Source organism: Podarcis bocagei, assembly GCF_964188305.1.
Source record: "Podarcis bocagei genome assembly, chromosome: 7".
Taxonomy (NCBI): domain Eukaryota; kingdom Metazoa; phylum Chordata; class Lepidosauria; order Squamata; family Lacertidae; genus Podarcis; species Podarcis bocagei.
Window position 1 is genome coordinate 90335711 of NC_138132.1, and position 22604 is coordinate 90358314.

Sequence of the window (22604 nt, forward strand, 5' to 3'; positions counted from 1 at the left end):
ATTTTGGCCGAATTAAGGTGGCAGCCCGAGGCTTCGGGCCCTCTCCGTTATTTTCCATGAGCGGCTGTCACTTTGCACACTCTATGGAAAGAGAAGGGAGGGAACCATGGCAATCAGAACCCGGAAGTGCAGCGGCCGCTCTAGGATTGTGAACTCATTTCTGCCCTCTATCCCTCCGAGCTAGTTTGAAAGAGGAAGAACTTGTAGGGGGTTCACCCGGAAGCGGAAGTGTCGCGGAAGCCCGCTGCGTGTGGGGATCGTTTCGCAGCGTTCGAAGAGCGGGAGAAGACGCCGCCGAGGCCGAGCGGGGCAGAAGCGGCTGCTCTTGCGGGGCGGTAGCGGGGCTGCGGGGCAGCCGCCATGGCGGACGTCACCGCTCGGAGCCTGCAGTACGAGTACAAGGCGGTGAGTGGCGGGGGGGGGTTAGCGGTGCTGTAAACCAGGCTTCTTCTTTATCCGTGTTGTTAGTGGGCAATGTTCACCGTTTGCTCTAGTCAGACCACATCCTCTGAAACTTGACTGGAGTTCAGTGGGCCTCTTCTGAATATGGCTACAAACGGGGCTTATTTTTTCAACCGGAACTCACCGGAACTGAGTTCCGCCCAGAGCTGCGTGTCGGAGGCGACGTTGTAATGCGGCCTCAACGATGCCGGCAGTTGGGCGGAGAAGCGCCCCTCACCCCCCCCAAAAAAGCGTTGTTTCCCCTTACAGAAGGCTTTGGCTCCCCCTACTATAGTACTTTTTAGGTGCTTTATTATTAATGTTTCATAATAAATTATAAAATAGTGTTTTTTAAAAAAATCATTTTTAATGATGTCCCAATAAAAATAGCCAATCAATATATCCACATCATAATCTGATTAAAAACAAAAAACTAAACGAAGAAGAAGAAGACCAAATTGTAGTCCAAATTATGATTATTAATTTTTCTGGGCTCTCCATAGTCTGGACCTCAAGCATATCTCCAAATCTCCAATCCTGCTTGCTCTCATTGTTTTAATATTTTCCACATCCCAGTCCTAATGCTTTAATTATAAAAAAACTGTTGATTGTATTGTTAGTATTGTTAATTGTTTATAATATTACCAGGAAAAAGTTGCTGTTTTTTGTGGCAAGAATGAAGAAGCTCTTTTTGACCCCTGACTCCCTTTCCTTGCAGGCAGGGCAGGCAGGAAGCAGCCCAAATCTGTAAGGCCAGCTGAGAGGTGGCACCTATCAGCTTGCATGATGCTGCTGCACTGATCTCTTGGAAGTTGAGCGGGAGGAATTTTTCCTCCCACACCCTCAGTGCTAGCAGTGGCAATTTAAATCTGAAATCTTAGGCGCAGTATACTGCACCAAGAGTTCAGAAACTGCTCACACTAATGAAATCTCCTGTCACAAAACATGCCTAACACTATGGGAGTTTTGGACACTGCTGGATGATGATGATGGATTACAACACCCATCATTCCTGACCATTGGTCATGCTGGTTTGGGCTGATGGCAGTTGTATTCCAACAAGTTCCAGAGAGCCATAGGTTCCTCGCCTCTGTAGTAAAGTAACACAGTTGCCCATTTTAATAAAAAGCAGCAGGAATTACATACCATTTTTACTGTTCAAAGCAAATAATATACAAATCTCTCAGACCAGTTTTACTATCTCCTTCCTACTGTGGAGAATAGGTGTCTTCCTGATGCCACCTAGTGAATTTGAGTGAGCTGAAATTTGACTCACAGATCTTGGGATTGTAACACAAGCTCTTAACCACTACAGCAGGTGGTGTTTTGCAAACTGCTGCTGACAATGATGTGAAACCCCAGAGTTGAAGTTGTCTATTACTTTTATTATTGATAGAAGTCAATAATTGTGGGAGGGGTATGGCAAAGGAGGCTCGTCTAATAGCAGAATATTTGACAATATGTTTCATTTCCTTCTTCTTAAACTTGAGATTTTCTCTCCCCCTCCCATTGTCTTCTTGATTCTTCCAGAACTCTAATCTTGTACTTCAAGCTGATCGCTCCCTGATTGACAGGACCCGGCGTGATGAACCTACAGGAGAGGTCCTGTCGTTGGTGGGGAAGCTGGAAGGAACTCGAATGGGTGACAAGGCCCAGAGGACCAAACCCCAAATGCAGGAGGAGAGACGAGCAAAGTGGGTGAAGACTATTTAATATGTTCTTTTGTCTGTTGTGTAATAGCTCACTGAATTCTAGAGTTGGATCCAATAATTGAATGTCTTTGCTTATCATATTCAGGCCTTTGTCACTAATCAGCTGAGCGAAGTGCTCAGTTGTTCAGGGAACTTCTTTTTTAATTTGTGTTTTTTATAATTTTATTTTTGTATTTTCTATTTTACCTAAACAAACGAAATAAAAACATAAACATAAAATTCTATTTGACTTCCCTCCCCCCATCGTGGATCTTAATGTAATGATTCCCCCCTCCGCATCTCTTTTTATAACTCTATTCTTACAAATCCTTTAACATTCCATTCTTCAAATTTTTACTATAAGTTTTCTGTCAGTCCTACCAATGTGTGTTATTGTTTACAATAGTTTTTCATATAGATTGTAGACTTTCCCCATTCTTTATTAAAGTCAGCCTCTTCTTGGTTTCTAATTTCTTCTTGTAAGTTTTGCCATCTCAACATAGTTCATCAGTTTTATCTGCCACTCTTCATTGGTCAGAGTTGTACCATCTTTCCATTTCTGGGCTAACAGAATCTGCACAGCCATGGTCGCGTACATAAATAGTTTCATCTGGTCCTTCGGGGTCTCTGGACCTATAATGCCTAAGAGAAGAGTTTCTGGTTTCTTAGGAAAAGTTATTTTCAATATTTTTTTCAATTAATTGTATATCATTTCCCATAAGTCTTTTATCATCTTAAATGAGCACTACATGTGATAAAAAGTACCCTCTTTCTTTTTCCATTTCCAAAATGTTTTAGACTTTGATTTATAGATTTTAGCTAATTTACTAGGAGTTAAATACCAACGATACATCATTTTCATATAGTTCTCCTTCAAAGTGTAACAGATTGAGGTTGAATCCTGACAAGACAGAAGTACTGTTTTTGGGGGACAGGAGGCGGGCAGGTGTGGAGGATTCCCTGGTCCTGAATGGGGTAACTGTGCCCCTGAAGGACCAGGTGCGCAGCCTGGGAGTCATTTTGGACTCACAGCTGTCCATGGAGGCACAGGTCAAATCTGTATCCAGGGCAGCTGTTTACCAGCTCCATCTGGTACGCAGGCTGAGACCCTATCTGCCTGCGGACTGCCTTGCCAGAGTGGTGCATGCTCTGGTTATCTCCTGCTTGGATTACTGCAATGCGCTCTACGTGGGGCTACCTTTGAAGGTGACCCGGAAACTACAACTAATCCAGAACGCGGCAGCTAGACTGGTGACTGGGAGCGGCCGCAGAAACCACATAACACCGGTCTTGAAAGACCTACATTGGCTCCCAGTACGTTTCCGAGCACAATTCAAAGTGTTGGTGCTGACCTTTAAAGCCCTAAACGGCCTTTCCAGTATATCTGAAGGAGCGTCTCCACCCCCATCGTTCTACCTGGACACTGAGGTCCAGCCCAGAGTGGCTGGGGAAGCCCAGCCAGATGGGCGGGGTATAAATAATAAATTATTATTATTATTATTATTATTAAGCTGTAAATTTTAATCCTGTTGTCCATATTCTCCCACACTGCTAATTCCATATTATAACCAAAATGCTTAACCCAGTAGACCATAACCAATTTGACCTGTTTTTTAGCTTGGCAATTTAATAGAAGTTTATACATTTTAGAAATTAACTTAGTTTATTCTCTAACAGTTCCCTTTCAAACTGGGAGGTTTTATTTAAACAACCCTTCTTTTTGTCAAACACTTCATTAAGTTGGTGATATTGCAGCAAATCAGTTTCTAATTCTCTTATATCTTCAAACCTCCTTAATTTTAAATCTTGATCTACTTCTATTAATAATTCTTTATATGTTGCACGGTCATTTCTCATATTCCTTTTTTTTACCAGTATTGCTTCAAGTGGAGAGAGCCACCATAGTGTTTTGTGTTCCAATAAATATTTGTATTTGTCCCATACTTCATTTTTATCACATATATCCTCCCTATAAGTGATAAGTTCATCCTTCCCCAGATTTCTAGGCTCTTCTTAACTCTAGACTTTCACTCAATTACCTTTAAAAATTTAATCAATAATCCTTGGTATACTGAACAAAAGTTCCTCTACCGATATCACCACATTGTTGGCAAATGCCTTAAGTTTATATGTTCTCTGCCCCACTGTTAGCCCTTTTATCTCTCCATCAGATCTAATTCTTTTAGCTAGAACCTCTAAAACCAATATAAACAATAACAGTGACAAGGGGCAGCCTTGTCTTGTCCCCTTAGTAAATAATGTCTTAACAGAAAAATTTAAAAGAACTATCAGCATAGCATATCAGTTATGTTCCTTACATTATCCTTCAACTGCCTGCCCAGGAGGAATCCAGCCTGATCTTGATGTATTATGTCCTTTAATATGGATTTCGTCTGTTTCCCAGTGTAGATGCAAATAGCTTATAGTCAATTGTTCAATAGAGAGATGGGCCTGTAATTTTTAACTGACATTAAATCAGAGTCTTGTTTCGGAATAAGTGTAATATAAGCATTAGTCAATGAATTTGGAACATTTCCTGCTACTAAAATTTCATTCATTACACCTTTCAGTAGTTGGAGTAAGAAATCCTATAGTTTCTTATAATATTTTGCTGATAGTCCATCTGGCCCTGGTGCTTTACCTATTTTGAGCTGGTTTATTACCTGTTGTATTTCCATCGTTGCTATAGGGGCATTTAAGTTGTTCAGGGAACTTCTAGCCTGCTCCTTTATTTTAACTGACAGCAACTCCGATCTTTCCCATCAACTACTCCCTGATCCTTGTAGCTGAAGATTAAACCTGGGCCTTCTGCATGCAAAATATATGATTCACTGCTGAGCTACACCCTTGAAAACATGGTAGTACTCCAACATCAGTAAAAATAACATTATTCCCTAAGATAGTAGTAGCAGTAATAATAATAATAATAATAATAATAATAATAATAATAATAATAATAATAATAATAATAATAAAATAAAAACTTAGGTGCTGCTCATCTGACTGGGTTCCCCCAACCACTCTGAGCAGCTTCCAACAAATTAAAACACAATACAACATCAAATATTAAAAATTTCCCTCAACATGGCTGCCTTCGGGAAAGAAGCATGTGCTTTCTGTGTGTGTGTGCATGTGCTTATCTCTTCTGGCTATGAATTGGTCAGGTGTTCTCTTTCCTGATTGTGTGCCATCGATCTTCTCATCTTTCTAGGAGGCGGAAACGAGATGAGGACAGACATGACATTAACAAGATGAAAGGTTACACTCTGCTTTCTGAGGGCATTGATGAGATGGTGGGAATTATCTACAAACCCAAAACCAAGGAGACCCGAGAAACCTATGAAGTCTTGCTGAGCTTCATTCAGGCAGCTCTTGGAGATCAGGTGAGTGAAGAGAGTAATCCTCTAGGGGCATTGATTAACTAGATGCCTAATATCCCCGTGTGTTCTGCTCTGTGTATGGACCAAAGGGAGTAATAATGTAAGCATATGAAGCATTTTAAATTTCTGTAGTTATACCGATATCCGGCATTATGTGTTCAGTTAACTTAATTGCACAAGCCTAGCAAATAATGTAATCAGCTAACACTAAATATATGTGGCTTAGCAATTAGGAATCATTTCCTTGCTTCCGTGGTGGAGCTAAGATGGTAGAAATGCAAATGAATACAAGAAATAAATAATAACAAATGGGGACATTTCTCAGAGATGTATTTTATTTCTATTAAATGATTTTCTGGTCTTGTGTCTGCATGATGTGTCCACCATCTGAAATATTGCACATGCTTCCCTTCGTTTCACACCATAGAAAAAACAGTGCTTATCCTGAAGTAAACTCAGGTATATGGAGACGTACTCGGAAATACATGTCAGACCTGTAATGAAATATTGTAGTGTAGGTAAAGGTAAAAGGTAAAGGACCCCTGGGCGGTTAAGTCCAGTCAAAGCTGACTATGGGGTGTGGCGCTCATCTCGCTTTTCAGGCCGAGGGAGACAGCACTTGTCCACAGACAGCTTTCTGGGTCATGTGGCCAGCATGACTAAACCGCTTCTGGTGCACAGAGGACCGTGATGAGTGCTAGAGTGCATGGAAACACCATTTACCTTCCCGCTGTAGCAGTACCTATTTATCTACTTGCACTGGTATGCTTTAAGACTGCTAGGTTGGTAGAAGCAGGGACAGAGCAACAGGAGTTCACCCTGTTGCATGGATTTGAACTGCTGACCTTCCGTTCGGCAAGCCCAAGAGGCTCAGTGACCACAGCACCACCCACATCCCCAAGTAATTTATTCTGTGAGATGCTCAGGGAAGGCATTTATCCTTCCATATCCCATTTTTTTCTTTCAACTGGTAGTCCACATTCTGTGACAACTGGGCATACTTAATCCTCATTGACTTTTTGGGTGGAGAGGGTCATCACAGAATCATAGAATTGTAGAGTTGGAAAGGATACCTAGGGTCATCTAGTCCAACCCCCTGCAAGGCAGGAATATCAACTAGGTCATACATGTCAGATGACCATTGAGCCTCTGCTTAAAAACCTCTCATGGAAGTCTGCTCCACTGTCAAACAGTTCTTCCTGTCAGTGTAATTTTAAAAGTACTATTTATATTTCTGCAAAACTTGGCATTTTCCCAAGCTTGTTGATGCACCTCCTGTTTGTCAGTTACCCCTTTTAGCTCCAATCTTGTTGGCACTCATCACCTGAGTTGGGCGCTAGAGTAAGTCAAGTCTTGTTTCTTGCAGCCCCGAGACATTCTCTGTGGAGCTGCTGATGAAGTCCTGGCGGTCCTCAAGAATGAAAAACTACGCGACAAGGAGCGACGGAAAGAAATCGATCTGCTGCTGGGACAGACGGATGACACCCGCTATCATGTGCTGGTCAACTTGGGCAAGAAGATCACAGACTATGGCGGGGACAAGGAGATCCAGAACATGGGTAGGGCCTGCAGCCTCAGGATCTTTTAGCTTCCTCTGCGTTTATCAGTTGGATACTAAATTCTGTGGAGAATAATAAAGGTTTTCAGAGCCACTTAAAAATTACTTCATATAATACTGCACCAGCTCTCAGGCTTACAGTCTAAAAATGTATGACACAAAAGGAAAGTGGTTTGGGATGGAGGAAAAAATAAGTGAACTCAGGTACAAGTTCTTAATTGGAAGTTCATCTCATGACTAGCTAGGATGGAAAGGTTAAAGGAGAGGAGCTAAAAGGTTGAGATTCCTGCATTGCAGGAGTTGGACTAGAACTAGATGACTCTCAGGCTCTCTTCCAACTCCCCATTCTATGATTCTATGACCTACGCTGATGGAGTGGCCCTGATTCCCTTCTCTCCTCTCCTCTCCTCTGCTGTAGCGTGATGTAGCGGCTGATGCCAGGTGACAGTTGATGAAGGGAGGAGCCTGATTTCTTAGCACAGCTGGGAGTTATAGTAGTGAAATTGTAAAGTTGTTCCTGAATGGTTGCTATAGGTAGTAGAGAAATTAGAGCTAAGTATTGTTTCCCAGTCCTGGACATCAAATAGCACTGAGATGTGAATACGTTTGGAAGCCTCTGCTAATGTGTTCTCATGGCAGAATGTGGTGGCTGTTGGGCAGGGTAGCTCATGTTGAGGAGACATCATAGTTGACTGATGGAGCACGTGTATTACATGTTCAACCCTTAACAACTCCAGTTAGAGCTTCTTGGGTAACCCCAGCGGGGGGAATTTCCTCCTTTGAGGAGCCAATTTCAGTCAGAGTTTAATAGTAGGCTAGCTTCATATGTTGGCTCCCAGATGCCTCCTGCATCTATTGAGGTATCCACCATGCACTGAATTCTGCTGCTTATGTGCCAGTACAAACCACTTTAAATGTTGGTTAGTGTTAGCATGCAAAGTTGTGACTAGTGCACAGTCTAACATTCTGCACAGCTGCATTACAGGTTGCTTGTGAGCATGGATCATTGCTTGCCTGCCTTCAGAGGACACTGCTTTTCAAATAAAGCTGAGGATTATTCTATATAGTACATGTGACCTCTTCTGCTCACATGATGTTGCTTGTTTCTGATTTTTGTCCTCTTTTGTAGATGACAACATTGACGAGACCTATGGGGTGAATGTGCAGTTTGAGTCTGATGAAGAGGTGAGTGATTCATTTGGTGTCAATGGATATGCATATTCCAGACAAGCAGAGGGTGGCCCTTTTGTCTGCATGCACCTCCAAGGAGAAAGAGCATTCCATTTTCTTCACGATGATGGGAGTTTGAATGTAGGCATCCAATAATCACACAAGCAGTCCTCTCTTTTCCCATGTCCTTTTTCTAAGATTATCTTCCTTTCCAGTTTATGGATGGCAGTCAGTGCTGGTCCTGCTCAGCAGATCCATTGATGTTAGTGGACATGACTAGGTTAGGTTCACTAATTTCAGTTGGTCTGCTTTGAGTAAGGACTTAGTTGAATACAACCCTGAGTTTGTGAAGTGTTGCCAACATGTTAGAAAACTCTACATTTGATGTTTTTAACATTAAAGTGACACTGGTAGCGGCAATACTACTGTTTATTATTTTGTACCGATTGACTTGATTACATGGTATTTCCTTCCTCCAAGGAGTTCAAACCAGTTTGTATTTCTCTCCACTCCTCTCTGTTTTATCCTTCCAACAACCCTGTGAGGTAGGTTAGGGTGAGAGTGAATGTCTGGTTGAGTGAGAATTTGAACCCTGGTAGTAGGCTATTAACATTTACATAAGAATTAGGATAATAACACTATACCTTGGAAGTCGAATGGAATCCATTCTGGGAGTCTGTTGACTTCCAAAACATTCAAAAACCAAATTGTGGCTTCTGATTGGCTGCAGGAAGCTCCTGCAGCCAATCAAAAGCCGTGGAAGCCCTGCTGGATGTTCGGTTTCCAAAAGAATGCTTGCAAACCAGAACAATCACTTCTGGGTTTGCGGTGTTCAGGAGTGAAAAGGTCCAGGGTGTTCGGGATCCAAGGTACGACTGTAGCAATTTATAGAAGAATGTATGGGAATATTGTATACTGCATTTTTGCGCATATCTATATCTATATCTATATATTTATATATATATAAATATTCCTTTTTATATTTATCTTTGTTCTTTTCTTCCTTTTTTCTGTATCTTTTTTTAAAAATTAAAATCACTTCAATAAAATATAAATAACAAAAAAAAAGTTTGATCAGCGAACAATACAGTGGTACCTTGGTTTAAGAACAGCTTTGTTTATGAACAACTTGGATTAAGAATGCTGCAAACCCGGAAATAGGTGTTTTGGTTAGTGAACTTTGCCTTGGAAGCAGAACATGTTCCGCTTCCTGTTGAGTGTGTTCCATTTGTAAATTGAGTCCCCCGCTGCTATGGGAAAGCATGCCTTGGTTTAAGAATGCTTTGGTTTAAGAGCGGACTTCCAGAACAGATTAAGTTCGTAAACCAAGGTACCATTGTATCTAGTTCAAAGTAGAGGTTTTCTTCTAGGCCTCAACTCCTGCCTGCCTTTGCTTTAATGTAACATCACTTCTGGTAGATGTTCAACAGTGGTAGTCTTTGGTTCTCCTAACAGAGATGTTATGTGGTTGAAAGTGTTGTGGTATGTCCTTGGAAAGGGCACTGAACATGAACTATCTTGCACCCACAGGAGGGTGATGAGGATGTTTACGGTGAAGTACGGGATGAGGCTTCTGACGATGACATGGAAGGAGATGAGGCAGTGGTTCGCTGCACCCTTTCAGCCAATGTGAGTCATGCAGGGAAAAATTCAAAGGCTTTTGCCATTTATTAGGGTGGTGACTGTCAATAGCCTGTGTGCATATGTCCAGAATAATTTAAGAATCTCTGATACTATGTGGATTAGGAGAACTTCCTAATTCCTTAGGGGAATATGCCGTACTGTGGAGGAAAACACTACACATGTGGCCTTCCTCACCAAGTTCTTTTTAACCCTTGTGTGCTGTAAGCTTTCATGTCTGTGTGCCAAGTAAGTTGTGCAGATAATTCTGTTTCTCTTAGCTTGTGGCCTCAGGTGAACTGATGAGCTCCAAAAAGAAAGACCTGCACCCCCGAGACATTGACGCTTTCTGGCTGCAGCGGCAACTGAGCCGTTTCTATGATGATGCCATCGTATCCCAGAAAAAAGCCGATGAAGTGCTGGAAATCTTAAAGGTGCTCTGTTTTCTTCTGTTTCTTTCTGGTTGCTTGCTTCTTTCCTGGACTGGTGCTAGCTGTTATTGTATATTTGTACCTTAATGTGAAAAACAACAATATATTGCATGTGTGGCTTCTCTAAGAAGGGAGGAAGACCTGGACCTACTGTGTGTAGTTTCCCAGGTGCTCTGGCCTTTGAATTGCCTTGATTCCTGGAATTGTGCAGGTGTCAACAATGGGTTAACACACTCATACACTCCGGCTTAGAAGAGGCAGGGATCTTTGCCTGAAACGTGGGATGGGTGACTCCCTTAGCCGCCTCCCTCAATTTAGTCTCTGCCTTGTCTATATAGAGCTGCATTTTAGATTTCTGCTTTCAGGTTCCTGCTTTATTTGTTCTTATTTTTCTACTTTTACTTTGGTTCTCTTGGCAGCTCCTTTTAGGTTTTGCTTTTTCTCCATCATTTTTAAAATCTGCCCTGAATGGTTGGGATCTGGAAGGCCAGTGCCAGAACCTGTGCCTGTCTTCCTCTTGAGACCTCAAGTCATGGTCTTCTGGGTACTTTCTCTCCTGAGGTGGGAGAGGAATAATAGAATCTTAGAGTTGGAAGGGACCCAAGAGTCATGGGTCATCTAGTCCAGCTCCCTGCAACGCAGGAATCCCAGCTAAAGCCTCCATGAGAGATGGATATCCAACCTCTGCTTAAGAACTTCCAGTAGAGTGGCACTATTACTTCCCTGTAATATCACAGGGGCCTTTGTCAAAAGCTTTACTGAAATCAAGATACACTATCCACAGCATTTCCCTGATTCATTAAGCTTGTAATTCCATCGAAAAAAGAAATCAGATTGGTCTGGCATGACTTATTTTTAAGAAACCCATGCTGGGTCTTAATAATCACAGCATCCTTTTCTAAGTGCTCACAGACCGACTGTTGAATTACCGTATTTTTCAGTGTATAAGACGCCCCCGTGCATAAGACTCCCCTTATTTTTCGGGATTTAAGAAAATGCAGGAAGCTTTTTTGGGGGAGGATTGCCCAGAGTTGTTGACCTTTTTTGGGGGAGGATTGCAAAAGTGTGGTATATATTCTAAGACCTTCCCTGGTATCAATATCAGGCTCACAGGTTGGTAGTTTCCTGGGTCTTCCTTTCCCCCCTTTTTGAACATGGGGACAACGTTTGCCCGCCTCAAGTCTGTAGGGACCTCTCCTGTGCTCCAAGAATTCTCCAAGATCATAGACAAAGTTTCTGAAATTACATTTGCATGCTCCTTTAGTACCCTTGGATACAGCTCATCAGGCCCTGGAGATTTGAATTCATTTAAAGTAGCTATGAGTTCCCTTACTATCTCTTTTCCTATCATGGGCTGCAGCTCCCTCCTTACATCATTTATTCTGTTATCACTAGGCTGGGCATGGTTTCCTTTTGGGTGAAAACAGAGGCAAAGTAGGTGCTGAATAATTCCACCTTCTCTCTGTCACCCAATGGCATTTCGTCGTCTTCTTCATGCAAAGGACCTACCACTTGTTTGTGCTACCTCTTACTTCGGACATAGCCAAAGAAACCTTTTAAAAAATTATTATTAACCTATATTGAAGGCCTGAACTCATACTGAGCTTTAGCCAGCCTGACTTTTCCCCTGCAACTGTTGGCTACTCGAGTATACTCCTCCTTTGTGATTTCCTCTTTCTTCCATTTCTTATACATGCCCTTCTTAACTCTCAGCTCATCTGTAAGTTTATTCTTGTTGGTATTGTCTGCATTTGTATCCCGAAACCCAGGAGAACATGATCATTTCCTTCCCAGTTTCCGAGTACTTCCATTTAATTGATCAGTTCCTCCCTATTGGTGGGAACCAGGTCCAAGATAGATGATCCCCTTGTTGGTTCTTCCACCTTCTGGAAGATGAAATTGTCAGCGAGGCAATGGAGGAATTTGTCAGACCGTACATTCTTAGCAGAGATTGACCTGGGATGCTCCTCAGCAATTTCTTTTAAAGGGACTTCAAGTCAGTACTCCCTGCCACCCTCTCAGGCCAAAGTTCTGATGACTTGTTGGGCAATATAGGGCTGGCTTCCAGCTGTGTAGCCTACCCTGGAGATCAAAGCAGCATGCTTGTTTCTCTCTCGGACCCCTTGTAGTTTACACAGGAAGGTAGTCCATGCTCCCAGTCTTCCCCAAGAAAAAGCAGTGTGCTGGTCTTTAACAACCCATATCTTAGACATCCAGTAGTGTCAAACGGCCTAAACATGTGGGGATTTCAGAATTCCAAGACTAGCAAATGCACACAGTTCCCACTCATCAAATTATGAAACTTAAAAATTGGAAGTAAGGCAGATAGATGGTGAAAGAGAATTCTGAAAACAAGAGAGCTTGGGGCTCAAAACCTGGTTGCTTCTAACCTATTCACTAAAAACACAGTATTTCTAGTCTACTTATGAGTAAGCAGTGGGAATGGTCAGCTGCCACTGCGTTGTGGACAACACATTTGTGGACTACTTGATAGAGGGAGGGGACAGAGCTGCATAGAACAGGTCAGCTTTTGATGTTTCTCTCACCCCACATTGGAGTGAGTGGTACATATCTCCATCTGACCAATGACAGCCAATATCATGTTTCATAGGTGAGCAGGGAATACTTTTGCCAGAGGCTTGAGAAGGGGACAAACCTCCCCTGGTGTAAAGGGAGATGGGCCATTTCAAGTGTAAACTGGATTTTTCTATTTTCCCGGCATCTTCCTGTGAGCCATTCCTGGGGATTTGAATAACTGGTGGGAAATGCATGACGCCTTTCTTAGGGAAAAAGAGAAGCAATTGAGCAATTTCCTTTGTCACATGACCTATTTCCACTGCTCCCCTTTCATGTCTCCCCAGACTGCCAGCGATGACAGAGAATGTGAAAACCAGCTTGTCTTGCTTCTCGGTTTTAATACATTTGACTTCATCAAAGTGTTGAGGCAACACAGAATGATGAGTGAGTGCTTGCTATATTGTTATTATGTAGAGATCTCAAAATATTGGGTTGTCTGAAATCTTGGCGTGCACAGAGAACTTGGAGTTGTATGGAGAAATTTCTTACCTAGCAGTTTCTTACCTTCTATAAAAAGCAGTGCAAGTGAAATAACACCCCCTACCAGCCCTCTGCACATGCCAAAAGACTTGAGAGGGAGAGGTGGTGTCTTATCACATTTGCACTAAGATATTTAGATAAGAATGGCCTAACTTGGAATGATATGAAGTACAGTGGTACGTTGGAAGTTGAATGGAATCCATTCCGGAAGTCCATTCGACTTCCAAAACATTCGGAAGCCAAGACACGATTTCCAATTGGAAGCCGCGGAAACCCCATTGGACGTTCAGGTTCCAAAGAACATTCGCAAACCGGAACACTCCCAGGTTTGTGGCGTCCGGGAGCCAAAATGTTTAACTTGCAAGGCGTTCTGGATCCAAGGTACAACTGTACAAGTTTCATTATTGTGTGGTTGCTTTTTTGTGTATTAAATAGCACCTGTGTGTCCACCAATCCAGATCAGGACTGTCACAGGGCATAGATAGTGTTAAGATGTGGTTAGTTGTGTGAGTTGAGGACTGTTAATAAAAAACATGGGAGAGAAGAGACAGCAGTGCAGAATGAAAGTATGCTGCCCTATTTTGTACTTCTACAGGTAGCTGACATATTTAAAAATTAAACTGAGCACTAAATACCTATTAGAAGAAAGTTAATACAGATCCCTAGAAATACAAATTCTGCACCAAATCATTTGCCTCTGGGAAGTACAGACAAAAAAAGTACAGTCGGTCACCACTCATTTCCTTTGTTTGTCCTTAAGGGGGATTCAGTTGTGTGTTTTGTCTGGAGTTCTCAGGAGTAGAATAAGATACTACAATTATTTGTTTTCTCTCCCAGTCTTGTACTGTACCCTCTTGGCTAGTGCTCAGAGTGAAGCTGAGAAGGAGAGGATTATGGGGAAGATGGAATCTGACCCTGAGTTGTCAAAGTTCCTGTATCAGCTGCATGAGACGGAGAAGGAAGATCTGATCCGGGTAAGGATTGGGGATGGAGGTGGGAAGGAATCTGGAGTAAAAATGATTTAATTGTGGTGGCTTGCTTATATATTTGGCCTGAAGGCATCAATGTGGGTTGCAATACATCCTTGTTCCATTTCACTCCAATGATTGCTCTGTAAGGCAGGTCAGACCATGAGAGTGAGTGAATCTTGGCTGATCGACTTGCTCGGGCCCTTAGTACATTATAAGACCAAGCAGCAGTTTCAACTGCAGCCTCCCTTCCCATGATTTTACTCAGTGTGGAACAAGTTCATCAGTTTTGTTGAATCACTTAAACTAAATAGTTTTGGATTTTGAACATATGTAATTAATTGTTGCTGGTTTGAATTTTAATGTGTTATTATCTTCCTTAGTGGGTCATGGAAACTGCTATTCTGAAACTGCTATTCTGAAAGCTTTTTTTATAGTTTAGGGTAGGGGGCACAGGGGAAGAGTTTATAGAACCAAGGAGGCAGTGGTCTGAAAATATTGGGGAACCACTACTCTATTGTGAGTCTGTAACAGCACAGTCCTATTATATATGTTAACTTTGGTTCAGTGGGTTTTATGGCTTAGAAAAAGTATTTATTATTGTGCCTTATTGGGAATGACATACACACAATGGGCAGTGGAAAGGAAGAAGGATCAGAATTGCAAGCTTTTGTAGGGCAAAGTTCAAATTGGCCACACAATTTACTACAAGATGTCAGGAGAGGAGAAAGTGCTGAGTGTATATAGGAGCTCACCATTGTTGAGCAGCCTGGTATGGACCCTTGGAACAAAAACTCACCCTAACGTGGAGTTTGTGTCCTCCCACTTCAGGAAGAACGCTCTCGCAGGGAACGTGTCCGCCAGTCCCGCATGGACACTGACATGGAAACCATGGATCTGGATCAAGGAGGAGAGGTACTCTTGCTTCACCAAATATTCTTAGGTGGGGGGGGGGGTCTGAGCTACATGTGAGGTGCTACACGAACTGGGGGGGGGGGGAATCATTCCTCATCTTAACTCCCCTGCTTGTTTATGAATGAAAGATTGGTGGGGTGGGGTTTTTACGGGTTTCTGTGCCATCGCATCTTAATTTAATGAACTACTTTTGATGGAAATTTCCATTTTGTCCATTTCAGGCACTGGCCCCTCGGCAAGTTTTAGACTTGGAGGACCTTGTCTTTGCCCAAGGCAGTCACTTCATGGCCAACAAGCGATGCCAGCTGCCAGATGGCTCTTTCCGCAGACAACGCAAAGGCTATGAGGAAGTTCATGTTCCTGCGCTGAAGCCGAAGCCCTTTGGTTCAGAAGAGGTTGGTGATGTGTTTTTTATTTCCCCTCTATATAGACAGCACTTGTGGCAGGGGGCTTGTGGTCTTGACTGCACCAAACACACTCATTCACAAACTAGCAGCCTTGCTGGATGCCTTCAGCAACCGTGAAGCCTTCTTTGCACATCCTACTGTTTCTTGGTCTCTCAGGCTGGTAGCAGGTTGTATGCTAACTACTGATCTACAGTGGTACCTCGGGTTACATACGCTTCAGGTTACATACGCTTCAGGTTACACACTCCGCTAACCCAGAAATAGTGCTTCAGGTTAAGAACTTTGCTTCAGGATAAGAACAGTAATTGGGCTCCAGTGGTGCGGTGGCAGCAGGAGGCCGCATTAGCTAAAGTGGTGCTTCAGGTTAAGAACAGTTTCAGGTTAAGAACAGACCTCCGGAACGAATTAAGTTCTTAACCCGAGGTACCACTGGATTGTCTAGTGTCCTGGTGCTTGCACAGGGGGTCCTTGTATGAACTCGGCCTCTGCTTTTTTCTGTTGCTCATTAGAGAGACCACAGAGAAAAAAGCAGAGATTGAGATGCTAGTCTAGGCTAGTCTAGACAATAGCCTGAGACTGTAAAGAGAACCAAGCAATAGCAGCAGTATTACCCCAGGAAAAGCTCCAGTTTAAAAATCCTGGACAAATAAAGTCTCTAACAGCAGTCTGTTAGGGAGGTTAGGTGGCACCATTGAGAGAGCCGTGTGACTGGAGCTTTGCTCTCAAAAAAGAAAACCTTGGAAACCTGAGAAATCCATCAAGAGGGTCTTCTGTTGGTTCCCTCACTGGGAGAAGCGAAGTTACAGGGAAGCAGGCACCCTCCCTGTGGAACGCCCTGCCTTCAGATGTCAAGGAGATAAAAAATACACAACTTTTAGAAGACCCCTGAAGGCAACCCTGTATCAGGAAGTTTTTAATGCTTTGGTTTTTATTATGTTTTATATATGCTGTAGGCTGCCCAGAGTGGGTGGAGAAATACAGCCTGATGAGCATGGTAGAAATAATAAAATGATGATGATGATGATGGAGACATTGTAGCAGCTAACTGCTGCTGAGGTCTTTGTTGAGCAGGTGATGTGTTAGGAATTTGGACAAGGCTCTATGTCCTTCCAGTCACCAGGGCCATCTTGGAAGAATTGCTTTGGCATTTGCTGCCCATCTAAGATTTGTCATCCTCTTTACAACTTTAGTCTGCTTAATTGCATCACTGCTTTTATGGGCCCAATGGGCAGCATAGGCTCTTTCCTCTAAAGTGACTTCAGAGAGAATTGTGGATTTGAACTGCTTCTGTTCCATCAATAAGGATTCTGTCTCATGAGTTTGTTACTGACTTGCTGGACAAAACCATTATTTCTTTACTTATTCTCAGCAACTACTTCCTGTGGACAAGCTCCCCAAATATGCACAGGCTGGATTTGAGGGATTCAAAACACTGAACCGGATTCAGAGCAAACTGTACCGTGCTGCCCTTGAGACAGATACAAATTTGCTACTCTGTGCACCCACAGTGAGTGTTCCTTTCTCTGATGTCAAATATGATTGATCTTTCTGAGCCTCTGCACTGTTCCTTGATTTTTATTAGGGGAAATGTCTTTTTGGTCCCCTGTTTGAGGGGAGGGATGGGAGAGTGAGGATTTTCTTTGACACACTCTTCATTCCAGGGTGCTGGGAAGACAAATGTGGCTTTGATGTGTATGCTGCGAGAGATTGGGAAACACATCAACCTTGATGGAACAATCAACGTGGATGATTTCAAAATCATCTACATTGCACCAATGAGGTCTTTAGTCCAGGAAATGGTGGGCAGCTTTGGGAAGGTAAGAGGAAACAGCAATTGGCTTGTATATGACCTTCACCAGGTGGGAGTGGATGGAGGAGAGGCGGTGTCCAGTGTTCTGAGGAGCTTTTCCACTTGTGCTTATTAGGTGTTGCTATCATTTAAATTTATATGGCAGCCTAACAATAAAAGTATCAAGGCAACTTATAAAATAAAAGCAACCAAAGTATTTTAAAAATAGAAAGATTAAAACAAAAAGGGTCAGTAGAAACAAGCTCTGTAGAAGGAATTAAACAGAAAAGTGTTTGCCAAAACAACTTGCAATGTAATAGATGCAGCACAATAGGAAAAAGTAGTGGACGGAAGAGGAAAACAAGCAAGGTTACTTTGTTTGCGGCCATTCCACCAGTTTTTTTTAACCATCTGTTCAAAAGGGCTGGGCCTATTAGCAGTAGTGTCCAGGCAGCCAATGGAAAGAGCTTTGTTTGTCTTGCCTCTCTCTCTTATGGATGCCAGGGGGAAGAGTCGATACCTAATGAGAGCTGTTGGAGAATAGCGTTTAAGTCTGAATTAGGGGGCTCTTTGGATCTTTGCTTTGGGCCTATTAATCAGTTCAAGGCAGCCTTGTCATTCATGCTGCCTAGGGTTGCTGGGAGTTGTAGTCCAAAGCTCTAGGTTGCGGAAGACTGTTTTCAGGTGTGCCCCACACTCTCAACCACACATTCTTGTAATTTAGAGGCAGTACTGACTTGCTGTTAGGGCTTAAACAGTAATGTGTGTGGAATACTTGAAAGCACACTATGAATGCACATCTGTTATTTATAGCTGTGTTCCAATTTTCCTTCTAGCGCCTGGCCACTTATGGCATCACTGTGGCTGAGCTGACTGGGGACCACCAGTTGTGCAAGGAAGAAATAAACGCCACTCAGATAATTGTCTGCACTCCAGAGAAGTGGGACATCATCACCCGCAAAGGAGGCGAGCGTACCTATACCCAGCTGGTGCGCCTCATTATTTTGGTGAGTTGCCTTGGAAGCTTCTCGTTGAGCTGTGATGAGGGTCTGTGCTTCTGCTACACACAGCAATGCTGGGGATATTTTCTGGGTGGGAGAACATTTGAGACACTCAGAATTGCAACCAGCCAAATGTAATGGTTTCTGGGCTCTATTGGGGATGTGTAAATGGTGTGGTACCCCCCTGAGCAAGGAGGGTAATGCTTCCTGCATTCTGCAGGATGAGATCCACCTCCTGCATGACGACCGGGGCCCTGTTCTGGAAGCCTTGGTGGCCAGAGCCATTCGCAACATTGAGATGACTCAAGAAGATGTGCGGCTTATTGGGCTGAGTGCCACCCTGCCAAACTACGAGGATGTGGCTACGTTCTTGAGGGTGGAGCCTACCAAAGGCTTATTCTACTTTGACAACAGGTATGGGGTGTGTCTGTGTGCTGTGGAGAGTCTTCTTTTTTATTTTTTATGACTTTCAGTTATATGCATTTCAATAGTTTTATAATCATTCTCACATTTCAAAACTCGACTTCATTCCTCCTCTTTCTGCAGTTCCTTAAATTTATTTTTATCATTTCCTGCATATTCTAAATTAACTTAACTTACTCTTTTATTCATCTACTTTAAAGATATACTTTCATGAAACTGCAGGTTATTACAATAACTCTGCCAACGTCCTTATCTGTTTAGAGTTTGTTTGTAAATATTAAATAAACCATTTCCATTCTTTTATAAAAAGTTTGTTATCTTGATTTCTTATTTTTCCACTAAATTTCACTATTTCTGCATAGTCCATAAGTTTTTGTATCCATTCTTCTTTCATCGGGACTTCTTCTTTCCATTTTTGGGCAAATAGCATTCTCGCCACTGTAGTTGCATACATGAATACATTTCTATACTGTTTAGGTAGTTCTCCCTCTATAATTCCCAAAAGAAAAGCTTTGGGGTTTTTTTACAAATGTTATTTTAAACATCTTTTTCAATTCATTGTATATCATTTCCCATTAAGCTTTAACCTTTCTATAGGACCATCACATATGATAAAAAACCCTTTTTCCCCTCTTTGCATTTCCAACACTTAATCAGTTTTGATTTATACATTTTTGCCGATTTACTCTGCATTCGATACCATCTTTATAACATTTTCATGTAGTTTTCTCTTAAACCATAGCATGCTGTAAATTTTATATCCGTATTCTACAATCGGTCCCTTGTTTCCATATCTATATTATAACCAATATCTATTTCCCAATGTATCATTGAAGATTTTACTTGCTCATCCTTTGTCTCCCATTCCAATAATACCTTATACATTTTAGGCAGCACTTTAACATTGCATTCCAACAGATCTCTCTCCAGTTCTTACATTTGTTTCCCAAACCCTTGTATTCTATTTTTCTTAAATATTTCATTCAAATGATTATATTGTATCCATGTTGTTAACTTTCTGATAAAACCTTAATTTGTTTAATTTAAACTCTCCTCCCTCTTGTTTTAATATATTTATATAAGTTGTCCAACCTCCTATCATATTCAGCCCAGAAGTGCCTTGACCCCCAGCGCACAGCGGCAGTTGGCTGCGGTGAAGGTGCTGACGCACCCCCTCAAACGCTGGCTTTGCACGGGGGGCGGGATGGGCACGAGCTGGCGGGGGGGGGTATTTAAAAGGCTTTGCTGAGGTGTGTGCAGCTATGTGCCCCTCAGCAGAGCAGTTTAAAGAAGTGGGACTCGGGAGCTGCAGCGGTTTCACTCGCCATATACTGCGGGGTGAAGCCGCCATCATGCTCTGGCCCTCATCTTGGGTGATGTATCACTACAGTCCTAGCCTCAATAAACCAAGTGTTTCTGCACAAAGTTCTGTGTGCACTATGTTTGCCTATATATATTTGCTCTCTAGGTAAATGACCTGTTTGCGGCTATGGAGTTGTTTTTTAATGTCAAACAAGAAGGGGATGTGCAGTGTATTTTGTAGGGTAGATAAATATGCCATTGCTCCTTCACTGTAGATTTCTGAGGAAGTAATTGCCTCTGCAGATCTTACCTTTTTGCTTGTCACTTACTTGATGCCTGACACTTTTTGCAGTTTCCGCCCAGTGCCCCTGGAACAGACTTACGTGGGAATCACTGAGAAGAAAGCAATCAAGCGCTTCCAGATCATGAATGAGATTGTGTATGAGAAAATCATGGAGCATGCTGGGAAGAACCAGGTACGTTCTTTCATCTCTGGGTAAATTGGGGCAGGAGGTGTGGGAAGAGTGGTTGCATCTCAAAGATGCAGGGAACCAGGCAGAGGGCCTTCTCGGTAGTGGCATCTGCCCTGTGGAATGCCCTCCCACCAGATGTCAAAGAGAAAAACAACTACAAGACTTTTTGAAGACATCTGAAGGCAGCCCTGTTTAGGGAAGCTTTTAATGTTTGATGGACTATTGTATTTTAATACTTTGTTGGAAGCCACCCAGAATGGCTGGGGAAACCCAGCCAGATATAAATAATAAATTGTTGTTGTTGTTGTTGTTGTTATTTTGGAAGAACAACTTGCAAGTGGGTGGAGGCATCTCTGTGCACCCCTCTTTACCTTCAGGCGTCCTATTTTGCCATTGCTTGCTTGCTTTCTTTCTTTCTTTCTTTCTTTCTTTCTTTCTTTCTTTCTAAATAATATTTATTACTTTTCCAACAATTTAAACACTACAAAAAATATAAACAATACAATACAATATAAAAACAATACATAACACTAACACATTAAACTAACAAAACCAAACAAAAACAGTTTAAAACACATCAAACAGTTTCAATATCTTATCTTTCATTCACTTATTTCAGTGACCTCCTCACACCTCCCTTTTTGTATTCCACTTCTGTTAATTGTTTCAGCAATTCCTTTCCATCTTCCTCTGCTTTCTATCCTTTAATTATCTTAACACATTCTAACCTTATTTTCCCCTTTAATACTCTATTAATCTATTTATACTTAATTCCTTATAACATTTCTACTAAAGCCATATAACTTCATTCCAACATTTTCCTAACATTCATTAATTTTACAGTATTTCTGTAAATAGTCTTTATTTGGCCATTGCTTTCTATCCCCTCCCCCACTTTGAAATATCATTTCTTAATCTGTTCTTGGCTCAGGGATGTGGTGAAGTGCATCTTCTCAGGAAGAGGCATGCGTTGTTGGGAATGTCGTCCTGGCTGCTGGGTAGCTGCTGATTTGGAACTGCATTACAGCCTCTATGGTGTTTCTTCTATAACCCAGCTGGAGTTCCCTATTCTGTTGAACATTGACTTTTTTATTTTTATGGGTCTCTTGGTTGTAACTGCAGTGAACTTAAGTGGACAAGAGTTGCAATTTTAACATTGGGTACATTTTGAACATGCCAAGTCTGACCCAATATAACTTACCTTGACAGGTAGCAGCTTCCTGTGATTTCTCCAGGTGTTATTCTCAGTGCCGAGGTCTTTTTAACTGGTAGTATCTGGGTTTTAGATTGCAAGCCTGAGAGCAGAGGCTGCTTTCGCTTTTTCTTTAGTGACTTTTAATCCACAGTGGGAGCCTCTTCAGCTGAAGAGTGCGGTAAAAATGCTTTTAATGAACAGGACCTGGAATCTTCTGCTTACAAAAACCTGTGCTGCCTCCCCTTTTTTGCCTGGTCCTACAGCTATATTTTATAGTATAGAGAAAAAGAGGGTGGGCTGCCGTCTATCTGAAGCACATAGCAAGCTAATGTCATGGTATATCTGTTGAGTACCTGTAAGCCTTTCTAAACTGCTCTCCTCTTGAGCCGTAATCCAGCTTTTCTTTGTACAGACATTTAGGAAAGAGCAGGCAGAGTTATGCATAGTGTTCATCTGTGTTTGGGGGTTCTCTCTTTCCAGCAGATGCTGCTGCTGCTTTCAGACATGTCAATACAGTCTACTCTCACACAGTAGAGTGGGAAAGGGGCTGTTTTCCTCTATGCCACTGTTAATTGACTCTGGTGCTCTCCATTTATTCAGAATGTGTGTACAGTCGTGCCCCGCAAGACGAATGCCTTGCAAGACGGAAAACTTGCTAGACGAAAGAGTTTTCCGTTTTGGAGGCACTTCGCAAAACGAATTTCCTATGGGCTTGCTTCGCAAGACGACAATGTCTTGCGAGTTCCTGCGGGGTATTTTTCCTCCCCCCCCCTTTTTCTAAGC

At 42.3% G+C, this 22604-nt stretch overlaps 1 protein-coding gene across 1 annotated transcript in view; it reads left to right on the forward strand.

The window, feature by feature from the left end:
* Positions 1–233: 233 nt before the first annotated feature.
* Positions 234–22604, forward strand: part of SNRNP200 (small nuclear ribonucleoprotein U5 subunit 200) — a 47014-nt gene continuing 24643 nt past the window's right edge. The window contains exons 1-16 of the mRNA XM_081200891.1: positions 234–405; positions 1972–2135; positions 5344–5515; positions 6879–7071; positions 8200–8255; positions 9771–9869; positions 10142–10294; positions 13153–13252; positions 14186–14322; positions 15148–15231; positions 15453–15626; positions 17008–17145; positions 17300–17455; positions 18264–18434; positions 18649–18842; positions 20506–20629. Of these exons, the coding sequence (XP_081057017.1) occupies positions 361–405; positions 1972–2135; positions 5344–5515; positions 6879–7071; positions 8200–8255; positions 9771–9869; positions 10142–10294; positions 13153–13252; positions 14186–14322; positions 15148–15231; positions 15453–15626; positions 17008–17145; positions 17300–17455; positions 18264–18434; positions 18649–18842; positions 20506–20629 (2160 nt within the window). The 5' untranslated portion in view covers positions 234–360. The remainder of the gene's footprint in view (positions 406–1971; positions 2136–5343; positions 5516–6878; positions 7072–8199; positions 8256–9770; positions 9870–10141; positions 10295–13152; positions 13253–14185; positions 14323–15147; positions 15232–15452; positions 15627–17007; positions 17146–17299; positions 17456–18263; positions 18435–18648; positions 18843–20505; positions 20630–22604) is intronic.